The sequence below is a fragment of the Boleophthalmus pectinirostris genome, unplaced genomic scaffold, assembly GCF_026225935.1.
Source record: "Boleophthalmus pectinirostris isolate CB_2022bp ecotype Guang Dong unplaced genomic scaffold, ASM2622593v1 HiC_scaffold_13, whole genome shotgun sequence".
Taxonomy (NCBI): domain Eukaryota; kingdom Metazoa; phylum Chordata; class Actinopteri; order Gobiiformes; family Gobiidae; genus Boleophthalmus; species Boleophthalmus pectinirostris.
Genome location: NW_026571036.1, coordinates 9,009,034 through 9,033,571, shown reverse-complemented (window position 1 = coordinate 9,033,571; position 24,538 = coordinate 9,009,034). Strand labels below are relative to the sequence as shown.

General features: G+C 39.5%; 1 protein-coding gene across 2 annotated transcripts in view; it reads right to left on the bottom strand.

The window, feature by feature from the left end:
- Positions 1–24,538, bottom strand: part of fut8b (fucosyltransferase 8b (alpha (1,6) fucosyltransferase)) — a 451,073-nt gene that overhangs the window by 135,840 nt on the left and 290,695 nt on the right. For both annotated transcript variants that reach the window (XM_020929335.2, XM_055149122.1), the window contains one exon: positions 22,056–22,218. In XM_020929335.2, the coding sequence (XP_020784994.1) occupies positions 22,056–22,218 (163 nt within the window). The remainder of the gene's footprint in view (positions 1–22,055; positions 22,219–24,538) is intronic.

Here is a 24,538-nt window from a genome sequence, read left to right as displayed (position 1 = left end):
CCAAGAACATTGAGAAAAATCACACACACCGTCTTACTTGCAAAATGTGAGCTTTGTAAGGACATACAGTACAAAGTTTCGGCACTAGGACTTCATCAGGAAAAAAAAAACTGACAAAAAAAAAAAACAGAGAAACTTTTAAAGCCTAGGGCTAACTAGTAAGGCCTAGTGCCGAAATGTTGTACTGTATGTCCTAATAAATCTCACATTTTGCAAGTAAGACGGTGTGTGCGATTTTTCTCTATGTTCTGGGGCTGCTCCCTCTCCTCCAACGCACCCGTCTCAAGTAACTGATGTGCGAAGTTCTCATTCTTTTATACCTAAACAAAAACCTAAAACAAAAAAACTAGACAATTTATGCCTCTTTTTACTGTTCGCAGGCATCAAACTGGTCAAAAATAGAAACACCTGGGACATTTCTTGTATGAGGCTACGTTTATATGATGATTGTCTGACTCAAAAGTGGCGTTGCGTCTTTTTATTCCAGGTTTAGACGAGCGATTTTGGGAGGAAATCTGCGTGCGTACGGTGACGCAAAAGTGTGTGGAATTCGATTGGTTATGCATGCCAGGCGGCTCGGTGGTGATGTATGTGACGTAAACGTGTTCGCGACGTGAGCAGATCTGACCAGAGTTTTGCGTCTTGGGCAGTGTAGACGGAAACGCTACAGTGGAGCGTATTTAACTTTTCTACTCTGGAGGGTAGTTTCAGATTTTTGAGGTTTTTAAGCCCCAAAAACGCCGTCACCGTCTAAACGAAAGGCACTTCCGATAAAATATTTTGTAGTTTTTACCCACAAGCGTTGTCGTGTAAACTGGGACAAATAAGTGGTAACTGGGCTCTAAATTGGGACTGTCTCCGGTAAAAAGGTACATCTGGTCACTTTGTTAACTTGAAAACTACTGCTTCATGACATCACAAGGTGGAACGGAGCATTTTGAAGCTTGGAGATGTAATCAGACTAATTAAACAGCTTTACTCAAACATGTGTGAATAAAATAAAACACAAACACAACTCCAGGTCTGTTTTTGAGGAGGTAACCACATCATACTCATAATAATCCATTTTGCGTAATATTATTAGACTATTTATTCACCACAAATCAAGTCTTTCTTCATGCTAGGCTAATTAGCATGTAGTTATTAGGAAGCGAAACCAAAATATTTAGACGCCGTGAGAAAATTAACTCTTTTTTTGCAAGTCAACTCTTTCCAAAGCTATTCCGAGCGAACGCAAAGTACACAACTCTCTGAAAGTATTAATAAAACATTTCCAATTTCAAAAGCGCCCTCAACCATTCCACACTCAGGGAGTTAATCACTGCCATGTGTTTAGGGAAACTATTTATCTCGCTCCATATTTGTTCAGAATTGCGTGTGCGTTAAAATAATGGCACTTTTACCCCGGGGACATATTAGAAGCAGGTTTTACAGGCCGGCCGCTCTGGTACCATCAAAACCGCACAGGCTGTCGCTAGCTAGCATAGCACTAATGAATACAACATCTGGGCTCTATCGTCGAGTTGGTAAAAATGGCGTAACGGGTGTGTGGGCTGTTTGAAAATACAATGCATGAAAATACGCACAGGTTATTCCCATAGTAGCAGTTAGCTTGATAAGGACTTAAAACAGTGACAGGTTTATCGGGAAAGAATGACAAATATGGTTTTGAAAATAATTGTATACATTTTTGCCTTAGTTTCGAAATTGTTTTAACAGAACAAAGACGTCATGGGGTAGAAGTTTGTCTCTAAACTGATACTTTGAATAGGGTTACCAGATTTGCAAAATGAAAAACTGGAACATCCCCGGTTTGAAGTGGTTGGTAATAATGAAACTGTGAAACGAGTGCATAATTCAGGAAAATTGTTACACACTCGGCACTAATGTGACTCAGTATATTCATTTTTAATATTATAAATAACTGGTCGAGAGGGCTTCTTGCAGACAAGTCTCCTTATCGTCGAACAAATAAGAGGGGTAAAAATGTTTAGTTTGGGTAACCATGGCAACTGCAGAGGGCCTCATGCTCTCAGCAAAGAAAAGCCAAACACCCATCGAAGAACAAAGAATAGGTCTAAAGCCAGGTCTGAACCAGGACTATGCAAGGACTAAAGCAGGTAGCGGCATCACACTAGATCAGGGGTTTTCAAATTGGGTGAATGTGAACCCCCTCCCCCGATCGTGGCATGGTTAAGTCCTTGTTAAATCCTGGTTAATCCTGGTTTAGACCTGGTTTAAGTCCTAATTTTAGTTCTGGTTTAAATCCTAATTTTAGGTCTGGTTTAGTCCTGATTTTAGTTCTGGTTTAGTCCTGTTTTAGTTCTGGTTTAGTCCTGATTTTAGAAGACACGGTCCATACTGCGTACGCGGGGAGACCCAGTCTACGCGGCGTATGCAAGAAGACTCGGTCCATGCGGCGTACGCGGGAAGACTCGGTTTATGCGGCGTACGCGCGAAGACTCGGTTTACGCGGCGTACGCGGGAAGACTCGGTCCACGCGGCGTACGCTTGAAGACTCGGTCCACGCGGCGTACGCGGGAAGACTCGGTCCACGCGGCGTACGCGGGAAGACTCGGTTTACGAGGCGTACGCGGGAAGACTCGGTTTACGAGGCGTACGCGGGAAGACTCGGTCCACACGGCGTACGCTTGAAGACTCGGTTTACGAGGCGTACGCGGGAAGACTCGGTCCACACGGCGTACGCTTGAAGACTTGGTCCACACGACGTACGCTGGAAGACTCGGTTTACGAGGCCTACGCGGGAAGACTCGGTCCACACGGCGTACGCTTGAAGACTCGGTCCACACGCGTACGCTTGAAGACTCGGTCCACACGGCGTACGCTTGAAGACTCGGTCCACACGCGTACGCTTGAAGACTCGGTCCACACGGCGTACGCTTGGAAGACTCGGTCCACACGGCGTACGCTTGAAGACTCGGTCCACGCGGCGTACGCGGGAAGACTCGGTTTACGAGGCCTACGCGGGAAGACTCGGTCCACACGGCGTACGCTTGAAGACTCGGTCCACACGGCGTACGCTTGAAGACTCGGTCCACACGGCGTACGCTTGAAGACTCGGTCCACGCGGCGTACGCGGGAAGACTCGGTTTACGAGGCGTACGCTTGAAGACTCGGTCCACACGGCGTACTCGGAAGACTCGGTTCACACTGCTTACGCGGGAAGACTCGGTCCACGCGGCGTACTCGGGAAGACTCGGTTCACACTGCTTACGCGGGAAGGCTCAGTCCACGCCGTATATGCAGGAAGACTCGGTCCACACGGCGTACACAAGAAGACTCGATCCACACAGCGTACGCGGGAAGACTTGGTCCACGTGCCGTACACGAGAAGACTTGATCCGTGAGGCGTACGCGGGAAGACTTGGTCCACGCGGCATACGTGAGAAGACTCGGTCAACGTGGTACATGGGAGGAGGCGCGGCCCACGCGGTGTATACACGGCAAAAAAAGGTGACGCTCCAAACTATGAGTAGGTTTTCAGAATGGCGACATAATTTTACAGCTAACGCACGCAGAATTACCGATACAATACTACTGCAGATGTGTACAGATGTGGACCATTATTTTTTCTTCACGTGCATGTTGCGTCTCCCCCGTGGCTTTTTGGCGCCTCTCAAGGGAGGTGGGCCTCTAATGTTGAAAACGTCTGCACTAGATCTTTATTAAGACATAAATCCATTGTGACAGGGGACACAGGGCTCAAAACTGGGAAAACTGATCTAAACCAGAACTAACTAAAGCAGGTCTATCTCCAGTCTTCCAAAGGCCAAAACCTGAACCAAAAAGTGACTTAAAGTGCCCATATTACACTATTTTCTGATTCTATGTTATAATGTTTCACCATCAAGTTTGTTTTGTTTCATTCACACATTTAATACATGAACAAAAGGGCTCTGCTGTGTTTTTAAATGCCACACACCTTCACTAGAATCAGCTGGATAATTTCAGTCCTGGAATTTCCAATGTCTAATGAACAAAAAACTATTGCTTCATGACATCACAAGGTGGAACAGAGCATTTTGAGCTTTAAGGATTACTCAAACATGTGTGAATGAAACAAAACACAATGCCAGGTTTGTTTTTGACAAGGTTACAACATTCTAACATGGCTTAAAACTCACAAGAATCAATTTTGCGTAATATAGGAACTTTAACCAGGACTTAACCAGGACTAAACCAGGATTAAACCAGGACTTAACCAGGGATAGAGCAGACCTTAAGCAGCATTAACACCAAAACCAAATCAGTTCCAATGATCCAAATGCATTATAAAAGCACGCAGAGTTTCCTCTTCCAGCGCATCTGCTCTGAATGTAGATTTTTATTGACCCACTTTTTACAGAAAGAACTTTAAATTGGTTGACTATAGATTTTTTGAAGTTTAATCAAAAGAGTACGAGACACATTAACCCGCCCCGACACCGCATCTGCAAAAATAAGATCTAGATGCAAATACGTGGACGCGTAAGGTAAGAGTTTCTCGCTGTAATGCCGGGTTTTGCTGATTAGAAAGAATTATGTTTCATTTTTACCAACATCTGCAGAACTGTCAGACCTGTTGTGTAGGTGTTAATGTAATCACGTCTTAGCGCCTCAGTGAAAATAGATCTCAAAACATTCCCAATGTAACTGCAAAAATGTCATCTTAAATTAGAAAATGGAAGGGATGCGGGCGAAGCTAAATTGAGGCACTGCTCTGTCTGAAAGTCAGCATCTCAACTTTGATCTGAGCTTTATTTTTTAACACAATCTAACCATACAGAACAGACTGAGATGGAGCTACAACAACTGAGCTGGTTTGTGCTGTTGAACAAGTCTTTTTCATATAAGATCAAACTCCTAAACAGGACCATAAACGCTTGTATATTGATCCCAGGCTCCTGAAAATGTTTTCTTAAAATCCCATTTGAATTTTCTTAATTAAACAACACAACCTACATCAGGGGTCTCCAACATTTGTCCTCCAGTGAACTACCTTTACAAAACGAAAATGCAAAAGAGCTACTACCGTATTTTTCTGACTATAAGGCGCACCAGATTATAAAGCACAATATCAATAATGTTGAATTTTCTCGTCTATTTTCAGACATTTATTTTATTTATTTATTTGAAATAGGAACAAAACACATTAATGAACATACACATGAGATGTAAATATGTTATCAGATTGTAGGCCAAGGCTAATTTCCATCTGCTGACCCTCGACAGGTTGATGTAATCATAAAGCAAATACACACAATAAAAACAATATACCCAGACAGACAAGACAACAATACAAATAGACCAACATAAAAGGCTGGTCAGTCACAAGATCACAGACACAGGTCAACTAAAGGGCGCTGGATTATTTGATCAAAAATGCACACTGCCCTGTTTAGTTAAGGTGCCAGTGTATAAGTATTGCACATTGCTAAAATTATTATAGTACTTTGCACAACCCTAAAAAAAGAAAAGAAAAAAACATAAGATGCACCGGATTATAAGCAGCATTAAACAAAACAAATGGACGACACTTGAGACTGATCCTTAGCCCAGGCGTCCACGATCCATTGGCAGATCGTGGCGTAATTCACCTGGCGTTGCCTCCCTGTCTTGGTGAATGTGTTTTATGAATGTGAATGTGGGTGGATAATTTAAGTTTTGTTTTTTTATTTCCTACGAGGATGACTGAAATATACATGGAGTAATAATGTGTTTAATTCAGCTTTGCGCACATTTGTTTACATTTAACAGAAACGAAACTTAAAACCACATGACTAATTTGCATCAACTATAAACGCTAAAAAAAACTGCTTGCTCCTTGTGCGCTGATGTGGTCACTTCCTGTCAGACTCCGTGAGGCTCCTGACTACAGTAGCTGTAATGCTCTGACAATCCATCATGCGGTGAGGCTTTGCAGTTTACCAAAGTCGTACTAAAACATTTTTGACAGATTTTTTGAGCGCCGTGTACCACATAAAATTGATTCGAGGTCAGTAAGCACAACCAGAATTAAGAGCTGTTGCCTCATCAAAAACAGACCTGAAGTTGTGTTTTGTTTCATTCACACATGTTTGAGTATCACTTTACAATTATCTACATCTCCAGCTCAAAATGTTCTGTTCCAAGTTGTGAAGTCATGAAGTGGTAGTTTTCAAGTGATCAAGTTTTCAAATTTTACCTTTTGGCAAACAAGAAATTCAATTTGTCAACTGGACAAACGTTTAATAAGGTCGAAAACATTTCGTAGCTCAGTCAAGCTGCTACTTCAGTTCTGTTCGGAATGTTGGCGGACACTTTTTTACATAGGCCTGCAGGGAGGAGCTAACTACACTGAAACTACTCTAAAACTGCTCACCTTTTACCTTACACGTTTTACCTTTTTTTTTTTAGCAGAGACTGAAAATTCCTGGCCTCAAATGATCCAAATGATTCGAGTGTAGGTGTACTTCCTCTATTACCTTATAACACAAATGCAGGATTTGTGTATTAAACATTTGAATTAAACAAAACACAACTCCAGGTCTGTTTAAGATGAGGAAACAACATTATAACATAGATCAGAAAATAGTGTAATATGAACGCCTTAAAAAACATAGGCCTACCACTAAAATTGCCTTCTTGCTTGCAGTTAATAAAAGCCGTTTTGTATTATTTGTTGTCTGTATGTGTAAAGACAGCTCATAAGAATAGATGGACTTGTAAATCGGCGTGTGTTTAATCTCATTACGGACGAGCGGCTCCATCACTTCTGATCACACGAGACAGTCTGAGAGCAGTTAGCATATGTTAGCATATGTTAGCACGGCACTGTTTGTATACACATAATGACACATTATACAGCCCCATACACCTCAGGGGCTTCTGGGTATTCATAGACGCGCGTGTTTATACTCGATAGCTGCTTACAAATAAGGCCGTATGTGTCAGCTCTTAAACAACGTATGTCCCCTTTACATTATTTACAGGTTTTATATCACACACAAATGACTCTTGTGAGCTTTAAGTCATGTTAGAACGTTACTGCCTCATGAAAACAGACCTGGAGTTGTGTTTTGTTTCATTCGCACATGTTTGAGTAACCTTTTATTATTAGCCTGTTTACATCTCCAAAGCTGAAAATGCTCTGTTACACCTTATGATGTCATGAAGTGGCAGTTTTTAAGTTAACAGCAACGTTTTATTCTGTAGAAATGGGCAATTCCAGGGTTGAAATTATCCAAATGATTCTAGTGAAGGTGAATAGATTTTAAAGACACAGTGGATAAGACTGGGCATCTGCGCACATAAACAAGACTCACAAGATAAACAACAAGCAAAGCTCTTTGTGAAGCCGTTATGTTGCATACTAATGAGAAAAACGGAAACGCCACCCTCGGACAGGAAGTCGGGGCGCCTCGAGCAGAAAGTTGCCGTGGGGGTCTCGTACATTCTGGCATTTCGCTCAAGGTTGGGGTTTGTATACCTCACTAGACAAATATGTGACTGTTGTTGTGAAATTGATTTTGAAAAAAACAAAACAAAGCATTAAATTCGCTATTAGTAACATCTCTGTGTAATACCTCATTCGTCCAGTAGGGGTCTATGAAAATAATGTTTCTAATATTAGATTAAGGGTCAGAGAAAGTCATGGTTTTCAAGGATGTAGAAAAAAATTTGAAATTATAATATCACAATATAATATGTCATTTGAACAAAGGAAACTACAAAGTTAAGAAAAAGATTAAGAAGTTAATAAGTTGCCGATATGATACATAGGCCACGATACGATACATATCTCGATACGATACAATATATTTCAAAATGATTCAATATGGTTCAATAAAAATAAATGCTAAATCATGGCTGTGATACTAAAAGTCTTTGTTAAAACCACTTCTTCTGCAAAGTAAATATGAAATCAAATCATCAAAACTGAAAAAATGTCAAATGTGTTGGATAAATGAGTTTTCTTCCTCTAAACAAACAACAAAACTACACACAAACATTCTGACTGTGAGTGGGGTCGCCTCTCCACAGATCTGACCTGTAACTTGATCTGACTTGGTCTCCATGAAGATAGAAAGGCTTAACGCCAAACTGTGAAACATTCCAGATGAAGCAATAGCATCTCCAAGGTGATGCAGCATTGTAACAAAATAATTTAGTAAAATATACCAAAAAATACTCTTGGTGATATATATATCGATACAGCAGCCCATGATATCGATACTGTATCATCACATTAAACGATAAGATATTTTGATATTTTTGCACACCCCTAACAGTGGAGCACTTCCTGTTTTGGTTGTTTGTTTGTTTTTTGAGAGAGAAAAACTCATTTTGATGAACTCCAGGTATGTTTGTGATGACATTGTAACATCACTAAAATCTCACAAATATAAATTTGGTGGATTATAATATAAGTCAGAAAATAGTGTAATATGAGCCCTGAAATATATTTTAAACCAGGAGAGACTTGACATGCATATGGTTTTCAGTTTTTTTTTTTTTTTTTTTTCATATATATTTTATTTAATTTTTGATTTTTTTTTTTATATTGTGGTCTTACGGCCACACAAAATGCATGCCACAAATATACAAGTGTACAAATGCCACATTTAAACCCCCTCCTCCCCATTCCCAAACCCCAATTCAACCTCCCCACACCCACCCCCACCCTTAACAGACGCTGAAAAGAAAAAGGAAAAAATAAATAAATAAATAATAATAATAATAATAATAATAATAATAATAATAATAATAATATTGACCAGAAAATAATAATAAAAATAAAATAACATAATTACATTAATATATACAAATGACATACATTTACATACATACACATAAACGCACACACTCAAACACTCACCCATAACAAATACATTCAAAAATATATAAATAAATTAAGAAAAAATAAAATAAAATAAAATAATAAATAATAAATAAATAAATAATAATAATAATAATAAAAATAATAAAAATAAAAAATGTATAAATTACATATTTAAATATATGTGTACAGGTGTCCATATTTTCCAGAACATATCTTGTTTGCCATTTTCAGGTTTTTAATTATAACTTGGTTTGGTGGGTTAGTCGCTGTGGTCAAAATTTATTCAGTAAATTCAGTTAAGTGGCAGGTAGTGAAAAAAATTGGGGGAAAAAAATCAAAATAGGAAAAACTCTAGAATTACACAAAGTTCAAAGTATCCAAAATCCAGAGTCAGTTTATGTGCAAGGGACACAGTTTTCAGTTTTTCTCTCCATCCATGCAGACTTTCTCTTAATACATTCTCTCTCTCTATTCATCCATCTGTTCTCTAAGCATCCATCCATTCTCTCACTCTATCCATCTATCCATTCACTCTATCTATCATCCTTCTATCCCCTCTATCCATCCTCCATTCACTGTCTTTCTTTCCTTAGTTCTCTCTTATCCACCTATCCATCGATTCTCTCTCGCCATCTATCTCTCCATCCATCCATTCGTTCTCTCTCTATCTATCCATTCTCTTTGTCTCTCTCTATTCATCCGTCCATGCATCTCTCTCTCTCTCTCTCTCTCCCCTATCCACCCGTCGATTCTGTATCTCGCCATCTATCTCTCCATCCATCCATCTCTCCTTTATCTATCCATTCTCTCTTTGTCCTCTCTATCCATCTGTGCATCTCTCTCCCTCTATCTATTCTCTCTCCATCCACCCATCCTCTCTCTATCCATCCGTTGTCTTTCTCTCCCTTCATCCATCCGTCTATTCTCTATGTATCGCTACCTATCCTTCTTTCTCTCATGCCATCTCTCTCTCTCCCTCTATCTATCTATCTATCTATCTATCTATCTATCTCTCTATCCATCCACCCACCCACTGATTCTCTCTCTATCTCTATCTCTCTATCCATCCATCTATCCATATCCCTCTCTACATCTAGCTCTCCATCCATCCATCCTCTCTCTATCCATCCATTCTCTCTCCCTCTATCCATCTATCCATTCTCTCTGTATCTCTACCTATCCTTCTTTCTCTCACGTCATCTCTCTCTCTCTCTCTCTATCCATCCATACATTCTCCCTATCCATTTATCCATCGATTCTCTCTCTATCCATCTATCGTCTCTCACCGTGTATCTCTCCATCCACCCATCCTTTCTCTTTCATCCAGTCTTTCTCTCCCTCTACCCATCCATCCATCCATCCTCTCTGTATCGCTACCTGTCCTTCTCTCTCACGCCATCTCTTTCTCATTATCATCCTCTCTCACGCCATCTCTTTCTCATTATCCTCTCTCTCCTCTTATCCGTCCATCCGCCCGCTCTTTCTCTCTCTCTTTCCATCCATTCTGTCTCACTATCACCCTCCATTCCCTGTGTTTCTCTACGCATCCATCTGCTCTTTTTGTCTCTCTCTGTGTCTCTCTAGCCATCCATCCATCCAGCCATCTCTCTCTGTCTCTCTTTCTCCATCTATCACGCCGTCCATCCATCCCTCCATCCATCCCAGGACTAAAACAGAGCTCAAACCCAGACTGAAGATGAACCGGACTACAACTAGATCTTTGTACACCTCCATGTTCCGTAACCTCGGTTCTACGCCTGGCAGAATCGCACATTTGCAGCTCAGGGCGCACGCAACCCGGGTTACTTACACAACCCTAATTCATTACTCATTTCTTTGACCCAAATCAGTCAGAGGAGCGTTGCCGTGCGCCGCGGAGAATTCACAAACGCACTCGAATTCGCACACACAGAGAAAGCATGGCCGCCAGAGATAACCGCCTTAAGTACCAGCACAATGCACGGTAGCTTTATGTTAACCGCGAGCGTCCAAATCCTACTGGAAACGGAAATCCAAGTAGTGACGAAAGTATAAGTTAAGGGAAAAGTTAAGACAAAAGTACTAGAGAATATAAAAATGTGCTGGTCAAAGGTGGATTGTGTAACTTTTCTGGTGTTTTTCTCCATGGGGGATGTTATTGCTTCGTCTGGAATGTTTCGCAGTTTGGCGTTAAACCTTTCTATCGTCACGGAAACCAAACCAGACTAAGTTACGGGTCAGATCTGTGGAGAGGGGACCCCGCTCACAGTCAGAATGTCTGTTTTTCTAAGCATTTTTGAGCTTTAAAAGCGACTGTAAGTGAATAAATGTAAAGTAGAGGTGATTAATGTCATACTGGAAAAGAAATGAAGGAGGTGATGGACCCCCTATCAAAACGTTACATAGTGCAGCTTTAAAAATGAACTTTAAAGGTCCTATATTATGCAAAGTTGCCTCTTGTGAGCTTTAAGTCATGTTATAATGTTGCTACCTCATCGAAAACAGACCGAGAGTTGTTTTGTTTCATTCATATGTTTGAGTAATCCTATAGAAATTAGTCTGTCTACTTCTCCAAAGTACTTGAGACTACTCCTCCACTTGAGGCAGGGACTCTCCACCCACCCAGAGAGGGCAAGCGACCTTTTCCGGCTGAGAACCATGGCCTCGGATTTGGAGGAGCTGATCTTCATCCCAGCCTCTTCACACTCAGAAATACGAAAGGAGTTTGGTCCGAGAGTTGTTGGGCACTTCTTTGGAGATAGGGTGAGGAGCTCGGAGTAGAGCCACTGCTCCTCCACGTCGAGAGGAGCAGCTGAGGTGACTCGGACATCTGTTCTGGATGCCTCCTTGGCGCCTCCCTCACAGGAGGTGTTTCGGGCATGTCCCACTGGAAGGAGCCCTGCTTAGATTACTGCCCCAGCGACCCAGCCCTGGATAAGTGGAAGAAGATGAATGGATGGACTTCCCCAGAGTTCAAAATGCTCTGTTCCACCTTGTGATGTCATGTAGTAGAAGTTTTCAAGTTAACAGCTACCCTCTACCTTTAGTTGAGTAGACACTGGCAATTCCAGAGCCAGAATTATCCAAGTGATTCTACTGAAGCTGTATGGAGTTTAAAAACACAGTGGAGAACTTCCTGTATCACCACGACGTCATTACCGGTCAAAAGTTTTAGAACACCCAAATTTTTCCAGTTATTTATTGAAATTCAAGTCGTCCAAGTCCAATGAAGAGCCTGAAATGGTACAAAGGTAAAAACTGAACAGACAGAGGTTTAAAAAAAGAAATAAAAGAACAAAACACAAGTCCAAGTTCTGCCAAAACTACCTCAGGAAAAAAGAACAAGATGGTAAAACTTGAAAACATGGAGTGTCCAGCACAGTGTCCAGACTTAAACCCCATCGAGCTGAGTTTGGGATGAACTGGACAGAAGAGTGAAAGACAAGAAACCTACAAGTGCCACACATTTATGGAAACTTCTGCGACAGACTTGGGAAGAACTTTCTGAAGAATATTTGATTTCCATTGTAAAAAGAACGAGCCACGAGAACGAGCTGTTATATCTGCCAAAGGTGGACATTTTCATGAATCAAAAGTTTAGAATATGTTTTGGTCAACAGTAAACAGTAAAAAAATGGAAAAAGTGTGGTGTTCTAAAACATTTGACTGCTAGTATATATATATAAAAAAAATTTGTGCGTGTTTGTGCCTTTAAGTAGATGGTAAATTAAGCTGAAATTATTAATTTGACTATAGCAAAAAAATACTTAAAAATAAATAATTGTCAAAGGTTCCTAGGAAGGTCCTGCATATGCACTAACCATCACTGGAGGAATGCAGCTGCTATCTTGGCTTACATCTTAATCCAAATGGGTTGTTGCATATTTGTGACGGTCAGTATCAAGGGGTTAAAATGAACTTTAAAGCAATTATTATTGCAAAGTTGCCTTTTGTGAGCGATAAGTCGTGTTATAATGTTGTTACCTCATCAGAAACATACCTGGAGTTATGGAACAGAGCATTTTGAACTTTGGAGAAGTAGACTTTCTAAAGACTAATTTCTTAAGGATTACTCAAACAGGTGAATGAAACAAAACACAACTCAAGGTCTGTTTGTGATGAGGAAACATTATAGCGTAGATCAGAAAATACAGTAATATGGGCGTTTGAAATGAAGTACTACCTTTGTTTTCATGTTTTTAAGATGGTAAAAATCAGTCATTGAAGCAGCTTTAAACAACAAACATCACCAAACCATTTTTATCTCCAAGGACCCAGACAGCTCTATTACTCTGCGCCACATAAGGTCAATACAGGTTTCTAAAAAGCTGCAATATTTTGAGCCGAACATTACAATTTCTCTGCGATAAATTACGATACACTTTCTAAGCAATTGTCAAAAAGCAATTGAGATAAGGCAAGAAAAGTGAACCAATTTGGATTCGTCTCTTGCTCTAAAAACAGGATCATTTGTTCCAGTGCGAGCGTCGCAGCGGTGGATTCTGGGAGCACAACGGGGAGTCAGACACTGCCAACGGGAGGCCATGTAAACTCCACTGGTCACTGATATTAGCGGAGACAAAGCGACAGACTGAGCACCCAAGGGAGCTGGCAGCGAGACCAGGAACCCCACTTCACCCACCTGTTGTTTGCTGTTGTGTTTTGTAATGTTTTTGTGTAATCGGCTTTTTACTCATTTCAAGTCTTCTACTGAAATGAGTTTTGGAGTTTTGTTTCGTTTCATTCACACATGTTTATCACAGAAACTCTGCAAAAACCACCTTATGATGTCATGTGGTGATACAGGAGGTGCTCCACTGTGTTTTTAAACTCCATACACCTTCACTAGAGTCATTTAGAGATAATTTTAACCCTAGAGAAAAATCCCACACAGTCTTACTTACAAAATGTGACATTTATTAGGACAAACAGTGCAACGTTTCAGCACTAGGCCTTCATCAGGTAAAACATCATATAATTTCAACCCTGGGATTTCCAATCTCAATCTAACAAAAGGTAAAAGTCGCACCGGACTGTTAACTTTTCAGGACATTACAAGGTGGAACAGAGCGTTTTGAGCTTTTGAGATGTAGACAGACCAATTATAAATAATTAATCATATTCAATCTTTATTAAGAACATCTAATATTTGGTTTACAGTAATAGTTTATAGTAGTAAATATCGTTCACTCTGGACTATCAGTGACACCAGCCAAAAAATGTGTAATGAAGAAAAAAAACATATATAAGTCGCACCGGACTATGAGTCACACTTTTCAGGGGGGAAATTATTTTATAAAATCAGAGACCAGGAACTGACATTTCATCTTGAAAGGCAAGTTATAGTAATAAGAATAGAACAGAGAAGAACAGACTGTTAACGTCACATATTACCAAACTCTCCATCTCATTCCAAATCACTAAATCGTAAACGGCGCGACGCTTACTCTTCCACGTCAGGCTCAGCATCAGCTCCAGTTAGAATTATTCCGGCCTTTCTGAATCCCGACAGGATGGTTTCAGTGTCACTCAAGTCACTTATATTTTAAATTTTCAGTGACACAGAAGTAATGGTGCAATCGACTGACATGACACAGACAGGACAGAGGCTCTTTCTGCAGGAGACATGCCCAATAGAACCAAGTGACAGTGGTTCAGGAGGAACAGGAGCAGCAGATACTGACACACAAGACTAGAGCGCCCTCTTGAGGCTGTCAGTGTGAAAATTTTAATATATAAGTCGCACTGGAGTATAAGTCATAGGAAACACCCAAACCATGAAAAAAGTGTCACTTATAGTCCGAAAAATACGATAAGTATATAAAAAACTAGAAAAGCACTCAGAGAGCGCAGACCTCCGCCAAGGACTACCCCCATTTTTTATATAAATTGCGATAAAATCAGTCTTCTGGATCAGATCCGGATCAGCCTTTGGAATATGAAAGAGGATCCCATTGTCCATCCCTGAGTCAAATTTCATGGGGTTTGGTCAATAATTAACCGAGATATTGAGAAACAAAATTTTTGGCCCCATTTACCACAATGTTAACTAAAATTTCAAAGTGATCCAGAATCCAGGATTTCTTCCGCATCACCCCCAAAATGAAATCACTTCTTCCTTTTCACATTTCCAACAAATCCTGAAAATTTCCTCAAAATCGGTCCATAACCTTTGAGTTATGTTGCTAACAGACAAACAAACAAACAAACAAACAAACAGACAAACGCCGGCAAAAACATAACCTCCTTGGCAGAGGTAATAATAAGAATTGACAAGATAAATATACATTGCATGCTATAACGTACACAGACAAGACCGCACACACATGCTGGAGCTTGAATAATCTGATTGTTCAAATTCATGACTCTGCACATAAATGAATAAATACAATATCTAATAGTGACAACAAAGAATCAAACGTGTGAATGAAACAAAACACAACTCCAGGTATATTTTTGATGCCTTAAAGCTCACAAGAGTCAATTTTGCGTAATATTGGAGCTTTAATTCATGAGCATATCTTCCTAAACTTGTTGGAGGAGAAGCAGCAACAACTAGGAGAAGTTAAAAGGTTAAGTGCATTTGGTCTTTGTAAATCTGCTTAGGCTATAGGATGACCCAAGACAACAGTCCCACGAGCCAATAGTCTAGGATTACAATAAACTACTCAGCCGGTTGTAAAAGTGAGCCATCCAGATAAGCGGTGTGTGTGACCTTTGCACTGGGAGTCAATTGCAAGTTCAAAGAAGGTAGTATACTAATGTGTCACAACAACTATAGTGCGAGGAAAACCAAAGTAAGTAATGGCGAGTAAGTCATGAAACCTAATGACTCCCCAAACCTGTCTTGGCCTTGAGTGGCTCTGTAGACTAAAGCCTCATTCACACATACTTTCCAGGTACAATTTTCAGGTACAAAATCCCAGAACATTGCTGGATCTGCTCTGTTCATGCTCAACCTGACATTTGGCTCTCTGTGTGCTCTTATTCTAAAAATATTCAAGAATTGTTCATGTCTGTCCTGTGAATGAGACTCTTTTTAATATCGATGCCTAGGGGTGGGCGATATATCGATATTTTAAAGATATCAAGATATTCTCTCTCGTCGCCTCCGCACGCCCCCGCCTCCCTGATTTTGTTCGTTCGTGTCTCCTTCACTCGTCACTATCGCCTTGAACGCCGAAAGTTGGTGCCAGTGAAAAACTTCAAGCACCACGAACCTTTTCCACCATTTACAGACAAAAGCATCAGCAGCACATCCTCATATTCCACCGAGTCGCGTCCTTTAGCCCGAAAGAAGCTAAACGAGCTGAGCTGCATGAGAAGTGCTGTTTATGCAAATGAGCCATGCGCTTAAGTTTCGTTTCTGTAAAACGTAAACACACGTGCGCAAAACTGCATTAAACACATTATAATGTCAAAATGGCTGATGTGGCTCTAGAGTCGTTGTGCTTTATATATTGTAAAGTTTAGTAATGTGAAGTTTATTTATGGAGAAGATTTTAATGAATAATCTGCTGCAGTGTCACTTGTACAATAGTGTTTGGAAACGTTGGGTTTGATCTGCAGTGGATTGTGGGAAACCTCAGAGCTCCTCACTGCTGGAACATGGATCTATTAAAATAAGGAACATCCTGAGTTTCTTCTGCTGAAGGAGCTCATGGTTCTGGTTCTGGTCTGGATAACAGAGTTAATGCAAAGATGAGCTTGTCTTGAGTTGTTTTATCTATGAATGAAAGAAGGAAATATGTATTATTTATTTTATTTTACAGTTAAATTATTATTTATGTAATTAGGTTTTTTGTAATCTTAAATGTTCCTATATGAACTGCCGACCTCTTACACTTCAATTAAAAAAAAGGACCTTGTGGAATTTGGCAGATTTGTTTTTGCAGTTTTCAGTTTTAGGGGATTATTTTTTCTTGAACATATATCAAGATATATATTGTATATCGAGATATAGCAAAATATATCGAGATATATTTTTTGATCCATATCGCCCAGCCCTATCGATGCCTACTCAAATAAGTATCTAGATTCTATACTAGCTGTACTGCCGTACATCTCCACCTAAAAGCCACGGGCCACTTCTTTGAGGATAGTCAGGTCCAGATCTTAGAAAAGAATTGGTTTGAAAGTGGAGTTAAAGAAGCTATTTCTGTTAAGACAGACATTACTTGGACAATCCTTAAAGAGAAAAGGGGGATTCAAACACATCTATCTCCTATTTACAACTCCATCCTCAAACCTAAATCAAAACAAAGAAAACAAAAGGGGTAGCTAGGTCAGGCCCAGAGGTATGAAAGCTCCATTATGACCCTGAATAGCTAATAAGACCCCACACTCACTGCAGTTCAATAGGCTGAGCTAACAAGTAGGTGTGTTAGTTTCAGAGTACTTTCATTGTAGTTAGCTCCTCATTTTAGGCAGATATAGGGAAGTGTCCACCAGCATTTTGACCAGAACTGAAGCTGTGAAACATATTCGATCAATTACATTTTCGTCCATTTGACAAATTGAACTTCTTCTTTTGCTATACTAGTTTTAATATTGATTGGTAATGGGATTTTCTACACTTTTGACAACCCTCATCCAAATACTCTGAGGCAATGAACATACGAGACTGTAGGATTGGGAGGAATTAAATACAAATTTCCTGTATCCATGGAGCTAACTATGGACATTTGAGATGCTACAGGCTTTTTTTTATAACCGTATGTGACAGCAAATGCGCAGAAAACCTTCCAGAGAAAAGCCTCCAAGACCTTTCAGAGGAAATACTTGGAGTGAATGGCCCATTTCATCACCAATGAAACACCGGAGTGGGGTAAGATTAAAGGGACAGTTTGGAATTTTGGACATAGGACCTCATTTCCTAGTGAGTAAGAGTGTTGGAGACGTGTGGAGCACTTTTTTAAATATTCCATCAGTCCTTGTATTTGCAGAAGTCACTGGTGCTAGACTAGTGCATGTCAATGGCCATAGTTATCCTGCCACTAAAAAAGCAAATCTATTATTACACCAGACTATCGATGCGAATGTTTGTGTCGAAAGAATAATTGTAGAAGTAAAACCAACCTTGCATTTGAAGGATTTATGTCTGAGCAGCAGCAGCGAGTTGTACTTCCTGATAGAAAATTTGGCAGCAGTGGAATGATATCACCTCGCACCGATCTTACCGGCAAAGTAAAATTCTGCCGCTGCTGAGAAAATAGTCCTTCAACATGCGACGATTCATGTGATGTAAGGTTAGTTTTATTTCAAACGTTATTCTATCAAAACAGACATTTACACCGACAAGAAAGTACTACAAATTAATGCTGAAAATCACATCCTGTTGTCTAAGAAAAGCATGTTTTTTAAATGATCATCATGGTATCGGAACACGTACTGAAATGTTTGTATCAAGACAGCCCTAACACGGATATGAATGAAATTACCATGTTAAAATTCAGACAATCCTTCAGTTTACTCATAGCCTAAAAGCATATTAAATTACACAACAGCAGAGTGTTTCAAACGTGAACCGTCTATTACGTGCATGACTGGGGACAGATTGGCTTTGATTGGAGACAGGGCCAGAGGGCAGCCTGTCTGCCTGAGTGAGCGAGTATCACAATAAGTGTCCAATTGAAATGAATATCCGCTTCACAATACAATTTGGTACAACAAAACAGGACATGAAGCAAATCTGGCAACATTCAACAATTTGATGCCCGTGTCAACTAGTTTCACCCAAGCGTGCTGAAATAAATTTGCAATCAACAACAGTGGTGAGGTATTAAAAGGAAAATAGGAAATAAAAGGAGAAAGGCAATTACTGACTGTGACTACGAAGTAAAAAAGAAAATGATGAAAATTACTGGTTTAAAAGGAACAGTATGTAAGATTTAGCTTTTAAAGGGTCCATATTTCTAGTCTGATTCATCAGCCGGTTTCACTTCGTGGAAACCGTCTGACCTCGCAGCATTAGGATTCGTTCGCTCGATGGTTGGCGGGTACTTTTTTAATTTAACCAATCACTGCTATTTGGCCATGACGTATGTAATGCGCCAAATCCCGTAGGAAGAAGGGCAATAATGTCTTTCCGCTTGATAAAATTCACCAAACATTCTCTTTGTTCCATCTTTAAATCCTCGATCTCGGGAATTATTGCCAACACAGAATGTCTGTCTTCGTCTACCTCCATCTCGATCGCTTTGTTTACTGTTGTGCTGTTCCACAAAAGGGACCCAGACAGGCGCTCGAGTTTGACGTCATGGTTTCACAGCTCTTCGCAAATTGGCCGGTGCACGGTCTACAACTTCCGGGGTTCTTGCAAACCGTCTAGTGCAGGGGTGGACAAACTACGGCCTGGGGCCATATGCGGCCCTTTCATCTTCTTAATCCGGCCCACCAAACTTGATAATATTCAGTGTTTTTCAAAGTCATTTCAATAAAGAGTAAATATCGTGGGACCTGAAAGACAGATATATTGTTGTAATGCTTTGTAATGATTTTCAATTACGCGATATTTCGATAAAATGGGATATATTTTCTACATATCCCATGTTATTTCTTTCTCTTATGAGGTAGATTACCAAAAAACTCCATCCATCTGCTCCTGGTCCTGCCCTTCCGTCAAATTTTAAAACCCTTTGTGGCCCTTGAGTCATAAAGTTTGCCCACCCCTGGTCTAGTGTATTCTGATTCCTGACCTAGTCGCTGGAGAGAAATGAACTTGAGCGGCAAGTACAGCAATTTCAGATCTATGTTGTAATGTTGTTTCCTTGTCAAAAATATACCTTGAGTTGCGTTTTGTTTCATGCATACATGTTTGACTCACAAACCTTGAGTATTTCGGCTGTTCTTCACTCTGTTCGTCCTTGTGATGCCATGTGGTGATACAGGAAGTGCTCCACTGTGTTTTTTTTAAACTCCATACACCTTCACTAGAATCACTTGGATAATTTCAGACCTGGAACTGCCAATCTCTACTGAACTAAAGGTAAAAGGACCTACATCATAAGGTGGAGCATTCTGAGCTTTGGAGATGTTGGCAGCCTAATTACGCTGGATTACTCAAACATGTGTGAATGAAACAAAACACAACTCTAGGTATGTTTTTGAGGAGGTAACAACTTTATAACATGGCTTAAAGCTCACAAGAGTCAATTTTGTATATCCAGTCAGAAAGCAGAATGAGCCTCACATGAGTCTCTCATTTAGGGTTGCCAGTTTCAAAGCTGAACTGACTCTCTGTGAACTGAATGGTCACTACCTAAACGAAAGCGCCTGGAGCCAATCGTTAAACTGTGCTTCTGCTGCAATATTTCTGCTCTCTATTTACTGAGAATGAGCAAAACTTGTATGTGTTCTCTATCTGCAAGTTGTGATTATAGTACATTTTTTCAAAAACTACGTGCAGGTTAGAGTTGGGCAGTAATACGGTGTTACGATATCCCGCAGTATCAAAAAGTAGCAACGGTATTAGTATCATTAGAGTCATTAAATAAATCTGCAGCGCATAAGGACCTAACATAATATTATATTTGATTGATTGATTGTATTTTCAATATAATGCTATCACGATTTAAGCCTCTCAGCCTCAGATAACGTTTTAGTAACAGGAAAAATCTGATATTTGATGTATATCATATGGGATAGTAATATACAATCCTGACTTTTTTTTGAGAGACCTTCACATCCAGTGCGTTCTGGGATGTTGCAGATTTGCAGCATTGGTCTGGTGTGGTAAATTAACACTGAAGAATGAAAATGATATGAACACTAACTTTATGTGTATACCACTTTTCATAACAATGAAAACAAAAAGCACAGTGTAACAGCTTTACAGTGGCAAAACAACTTGATATAGATCTCTTTTTCGTGTGGTGCTCCAAGAAACAATTTTTATCCTTTATAAAGCACAAAAGTACTTTGCACTTCAGGCAGGCCATTTGCGTGTAGCCATTCTTGCACAGTCTGCATCGTCTACGTTTATCAGCATGGATGGAAAAAAGGCTCCTGAGTAAAAAAGGCTCATAAAATATGGATGTGGAGTAAGTAGGTAATTGGCATTTAGCTGTTGCAAATCTGCAACGCCTGCCTGGAGAAGGTTAAAACTAATTTTGTTTATAATGTTTCTTTAAACTGCGTGTGGAGATGACGTTCGATTAGTTTCGTTCTGTTGTTACATGACGCTCATAAGAGAGACCAAGACAAGACCGCAAGTCTGGCTACAAGCGAGTTGGTCCCAAAAAATAAATAAAATATACTACTTCTACAATTTAGCAGCATTTTGGCTTCAGGCTGAATGACAGGGGAGATGGATAAATACCCCAGTAAAACGCTGAGAAGGTTTAACCGTATCAAAATTTGGATACCGCCCAAACCTAGTGCAGGCTCCATACAATTCCTTTAACCACAATCTCGAAATCCGTTTATTAAAAATGAGTTCAATAATCAGTAAAAATTATTCCGAGGCTGATGAAGCTAAACACTGCTATCATTCCCTATGATTACCCTTCACTTTCCATAATGCAATTGGATTAATAATTGTTTCTATATTTAGCCAGAGGAAATAAATGCTTAAAAGGATATGCATTACATCAGATATTGGAGTCCATTATGTTGGCATTGGTGAATGTGACTAAAGATAGTTTAATTAAGTTAATAGTGGGATTCAGACGTATGTACGTAAAGGTACTTAAAATGATTAGGGAATTTTGAGTGAACCAATGTACACTACCAGTAAAAAGTTTGGACACAGCTTCTCATTCAAAGTATAGATTTTTTCTTATATAGAGAGAGAGTTTTTACTACTTTCTACATTTTATAAACATACAGAAGACATCAAATACAATATATGAAAAGATGCATGGAATTATCTAGAAAAAAAAGTGAAATAACTGTATGTTTAACCAAATCCTCAAAGCAGCTACTCTTTGCTTTGTCAAAAAATATAGTTACTTCATTTTTTTCTTTACTACTTATATCTTATTTCATATATTTGGTGTCTTCTCTATAAACTGTAGAAACTAGTTAAATGAGAGGGTGTTTTTTCTGCACTTTATAAATGACATTTACACTCCACAAATTGTAAAAGATTAAATTATTAAATGCCAACAGAGTCTCCTAAAGATCTATGGGAAGCATTGATAGTAATACTGTAAAAAGTAAAAAGTCTCTCCTTCCAGAATAGCCCAGATGAACAAACGGAGAGAGAGGACACCCCTGCCGTGTACCCGGGTCGGTGCAGTCGGTGCACACTCACCTCTCCTGCTGGCCCAGGTCCTGTAGTAGCACCTCTGCGTACTTAGGCCTCTCACTCTCCTCGGTATTAGCCAGTTTCTTCACTTCGCTGCGGACGAAGTACCAGAACTCTTTGACTCCGTTCTCCACACGCCTCCGCAGCTCCTCCTGAGTGGGGCCCGGGCCTAGAGGGACACAGACGGACACGTAATCAGAAAAAAAAAAAAACTTTAATATGTTGTTTTAACTTTTTGTAAGAGAACAAAGCAGCATGTTTCAGATTCCTTAAGTGAATTGGAAAAATCTGACAATTCTGACAAGGACAAAAGTATTTCTAAAATGTCAATTTTTGGACAATAAATTCATCGATTGAATACAGTTCAAGTGTATTTATTTTGAGTAGTGACGGGACTTTCCTTTAGAGGATCTGAATCTTTTGGATCCGTTCATGTCAAAGAGCCGTTCAAAAGGTTGGATTTTTAAATATTTATTTCAATGACAGAGGCCAATGTGAGAACTTATATTTACAAATTAATCACAGAGAAATGACCAAAGCTCAGATTATTTTAAAATGATGCAACCTGAGAGTGGTGCTGTGCTTTTCAAATGAAATGATGAAAATCTGCAATAATATATATTTTTAAACTGTTAAAGCAATGCCAAATATGTTTTTGTGTACAAAACTCATCAAATATTGACATAATTGATGTTTGATTCAAAATGTTACTTCTGAACATTTTCCATGAAGATCGATACATTTTATGCCAAACTTTGGAAGAGTGCAGACAAAGGAACAACATTTGTCCTTCCCCAAGTCCAAGTAAGAGTCAGGTTTGTGGAGATGCAAGCCCACTCACAGTAAGAATGCATGTTTCTCTTTGTGTATCATGTTAGTTATGCTTATTCCACTAAAAAAATCAAACACACAAACAAAAAAAAAACATGATTAGGGATGGACCAATCCAGATTTTTCAGTTCCGACACTGATATCGTTTGAAGTATCTGCCGATATCTGATATTAACCAATACCAGAGTAAATTGAATATTGCATTTTCTTTTTTCTCTCAAAATACAGTTAACTTATTATAAAATCAATCCAGTTATGTTATGTAATTGTTATTTATCCTGAACAGCTCTACATGAATTAAAGTTTAAAAAATCATGAGGGGGGCATGAGCCTACTTCAGTCGGCTGAAACGATATCATGGAACGATGCAAATTCTCCTGGGTCAGCACCAATATTCAATACCAGTATCAATATTGGTGCATCCTTACTGTGTTTTGGGTTTTTTTTTTCTTTAAATGATACATACAGCGGCTTTAACATATACATACCTAAATAACGTCACAAAATAAGATGTTTAACTTTATACGATGCTGGAATATAAAGAAAACACTACAATAAAAGCGGTACGTCCAAGTGTCCAAACATGCCCACTGCAAAACAAACACCTTCCTCAACTTTTTGAAGAATGCCGAAAAACTTTATTCTTGTCAAAAAAATCATCTGGTACATTATAAAGCTTCCCATTGAGAAGTACGTCTCCAACTTCAACATTTTGACAGCTTCTCCGGCGTACTGACAGTTGCAGCACAAAAACATACACTCTCTTTATTTCCTGCTTCTAAACGTCATATTTCTTGACGCAACTAAGCAGCGGGTATTAGTTAAAGCGTTGAGCAAAAGTATTTATTTCCTTTTTGTCTGCTCCTGACTCGTCTCATCTTCTTTGTAGAGTTCTTGATGTCCATGAAAATAGGCTACGCACGTCTCTCATGTGATGCAACGCTCAGGAATTCAGTGTAAACCCGGAGAAAAAGGGGAGCTTCTGATAGGAGCTTCATGGTACAGATCTTAACGTTTTTAGACACATTAAATACATATACAATAAAAACACTATGTACATTTTAAACAGGCACATCAAAAAGAACTTGTTTGTCTTACTATGCGTGCCTAATTTTGTATTTTTTGTTTCTTTTTTGTCTGTCAAAGCTCATTTCACATTTTAATTCAACTTCTGAAACCAATTACCAAATAGAAGAAAAACAAAACAAAATAAAAAGAGTATAAAAGTGAACAACGCTTTATAATAACCACGCTATTTACAAAAGAAAACACCTTGTTCCACTTTGCGATGTCATGTGGTAATACAGGAAGCGCTCCACTGTGTTTTTAAAGTCCACACACCTTCAGTTGGATGATTTCAGACCTCGTACGTTGGCTGCAAAAGCTCAGTAAGTCCATTTGGTTTGATTAATTTGGCGAAATGTTCTACACGTAATTGTACTGTTTGACTCTGTTGATGTAAATTCGTGTTGTGTGCATTTTAAAGGCAAACCTGGAGTCTTTTTTGTTTCATTCACAAGTCATTTTTGGTGAATAGCATGTCAAATCTCATCTGGGTCACCAATGCCAGAATAGACCAGGCTTCATGTGAAAACTCAGAACCTCCAGAATTCCCACCCTGAGCTGAAGAGGCTGCACTAGCACTGACTCTTGATCGG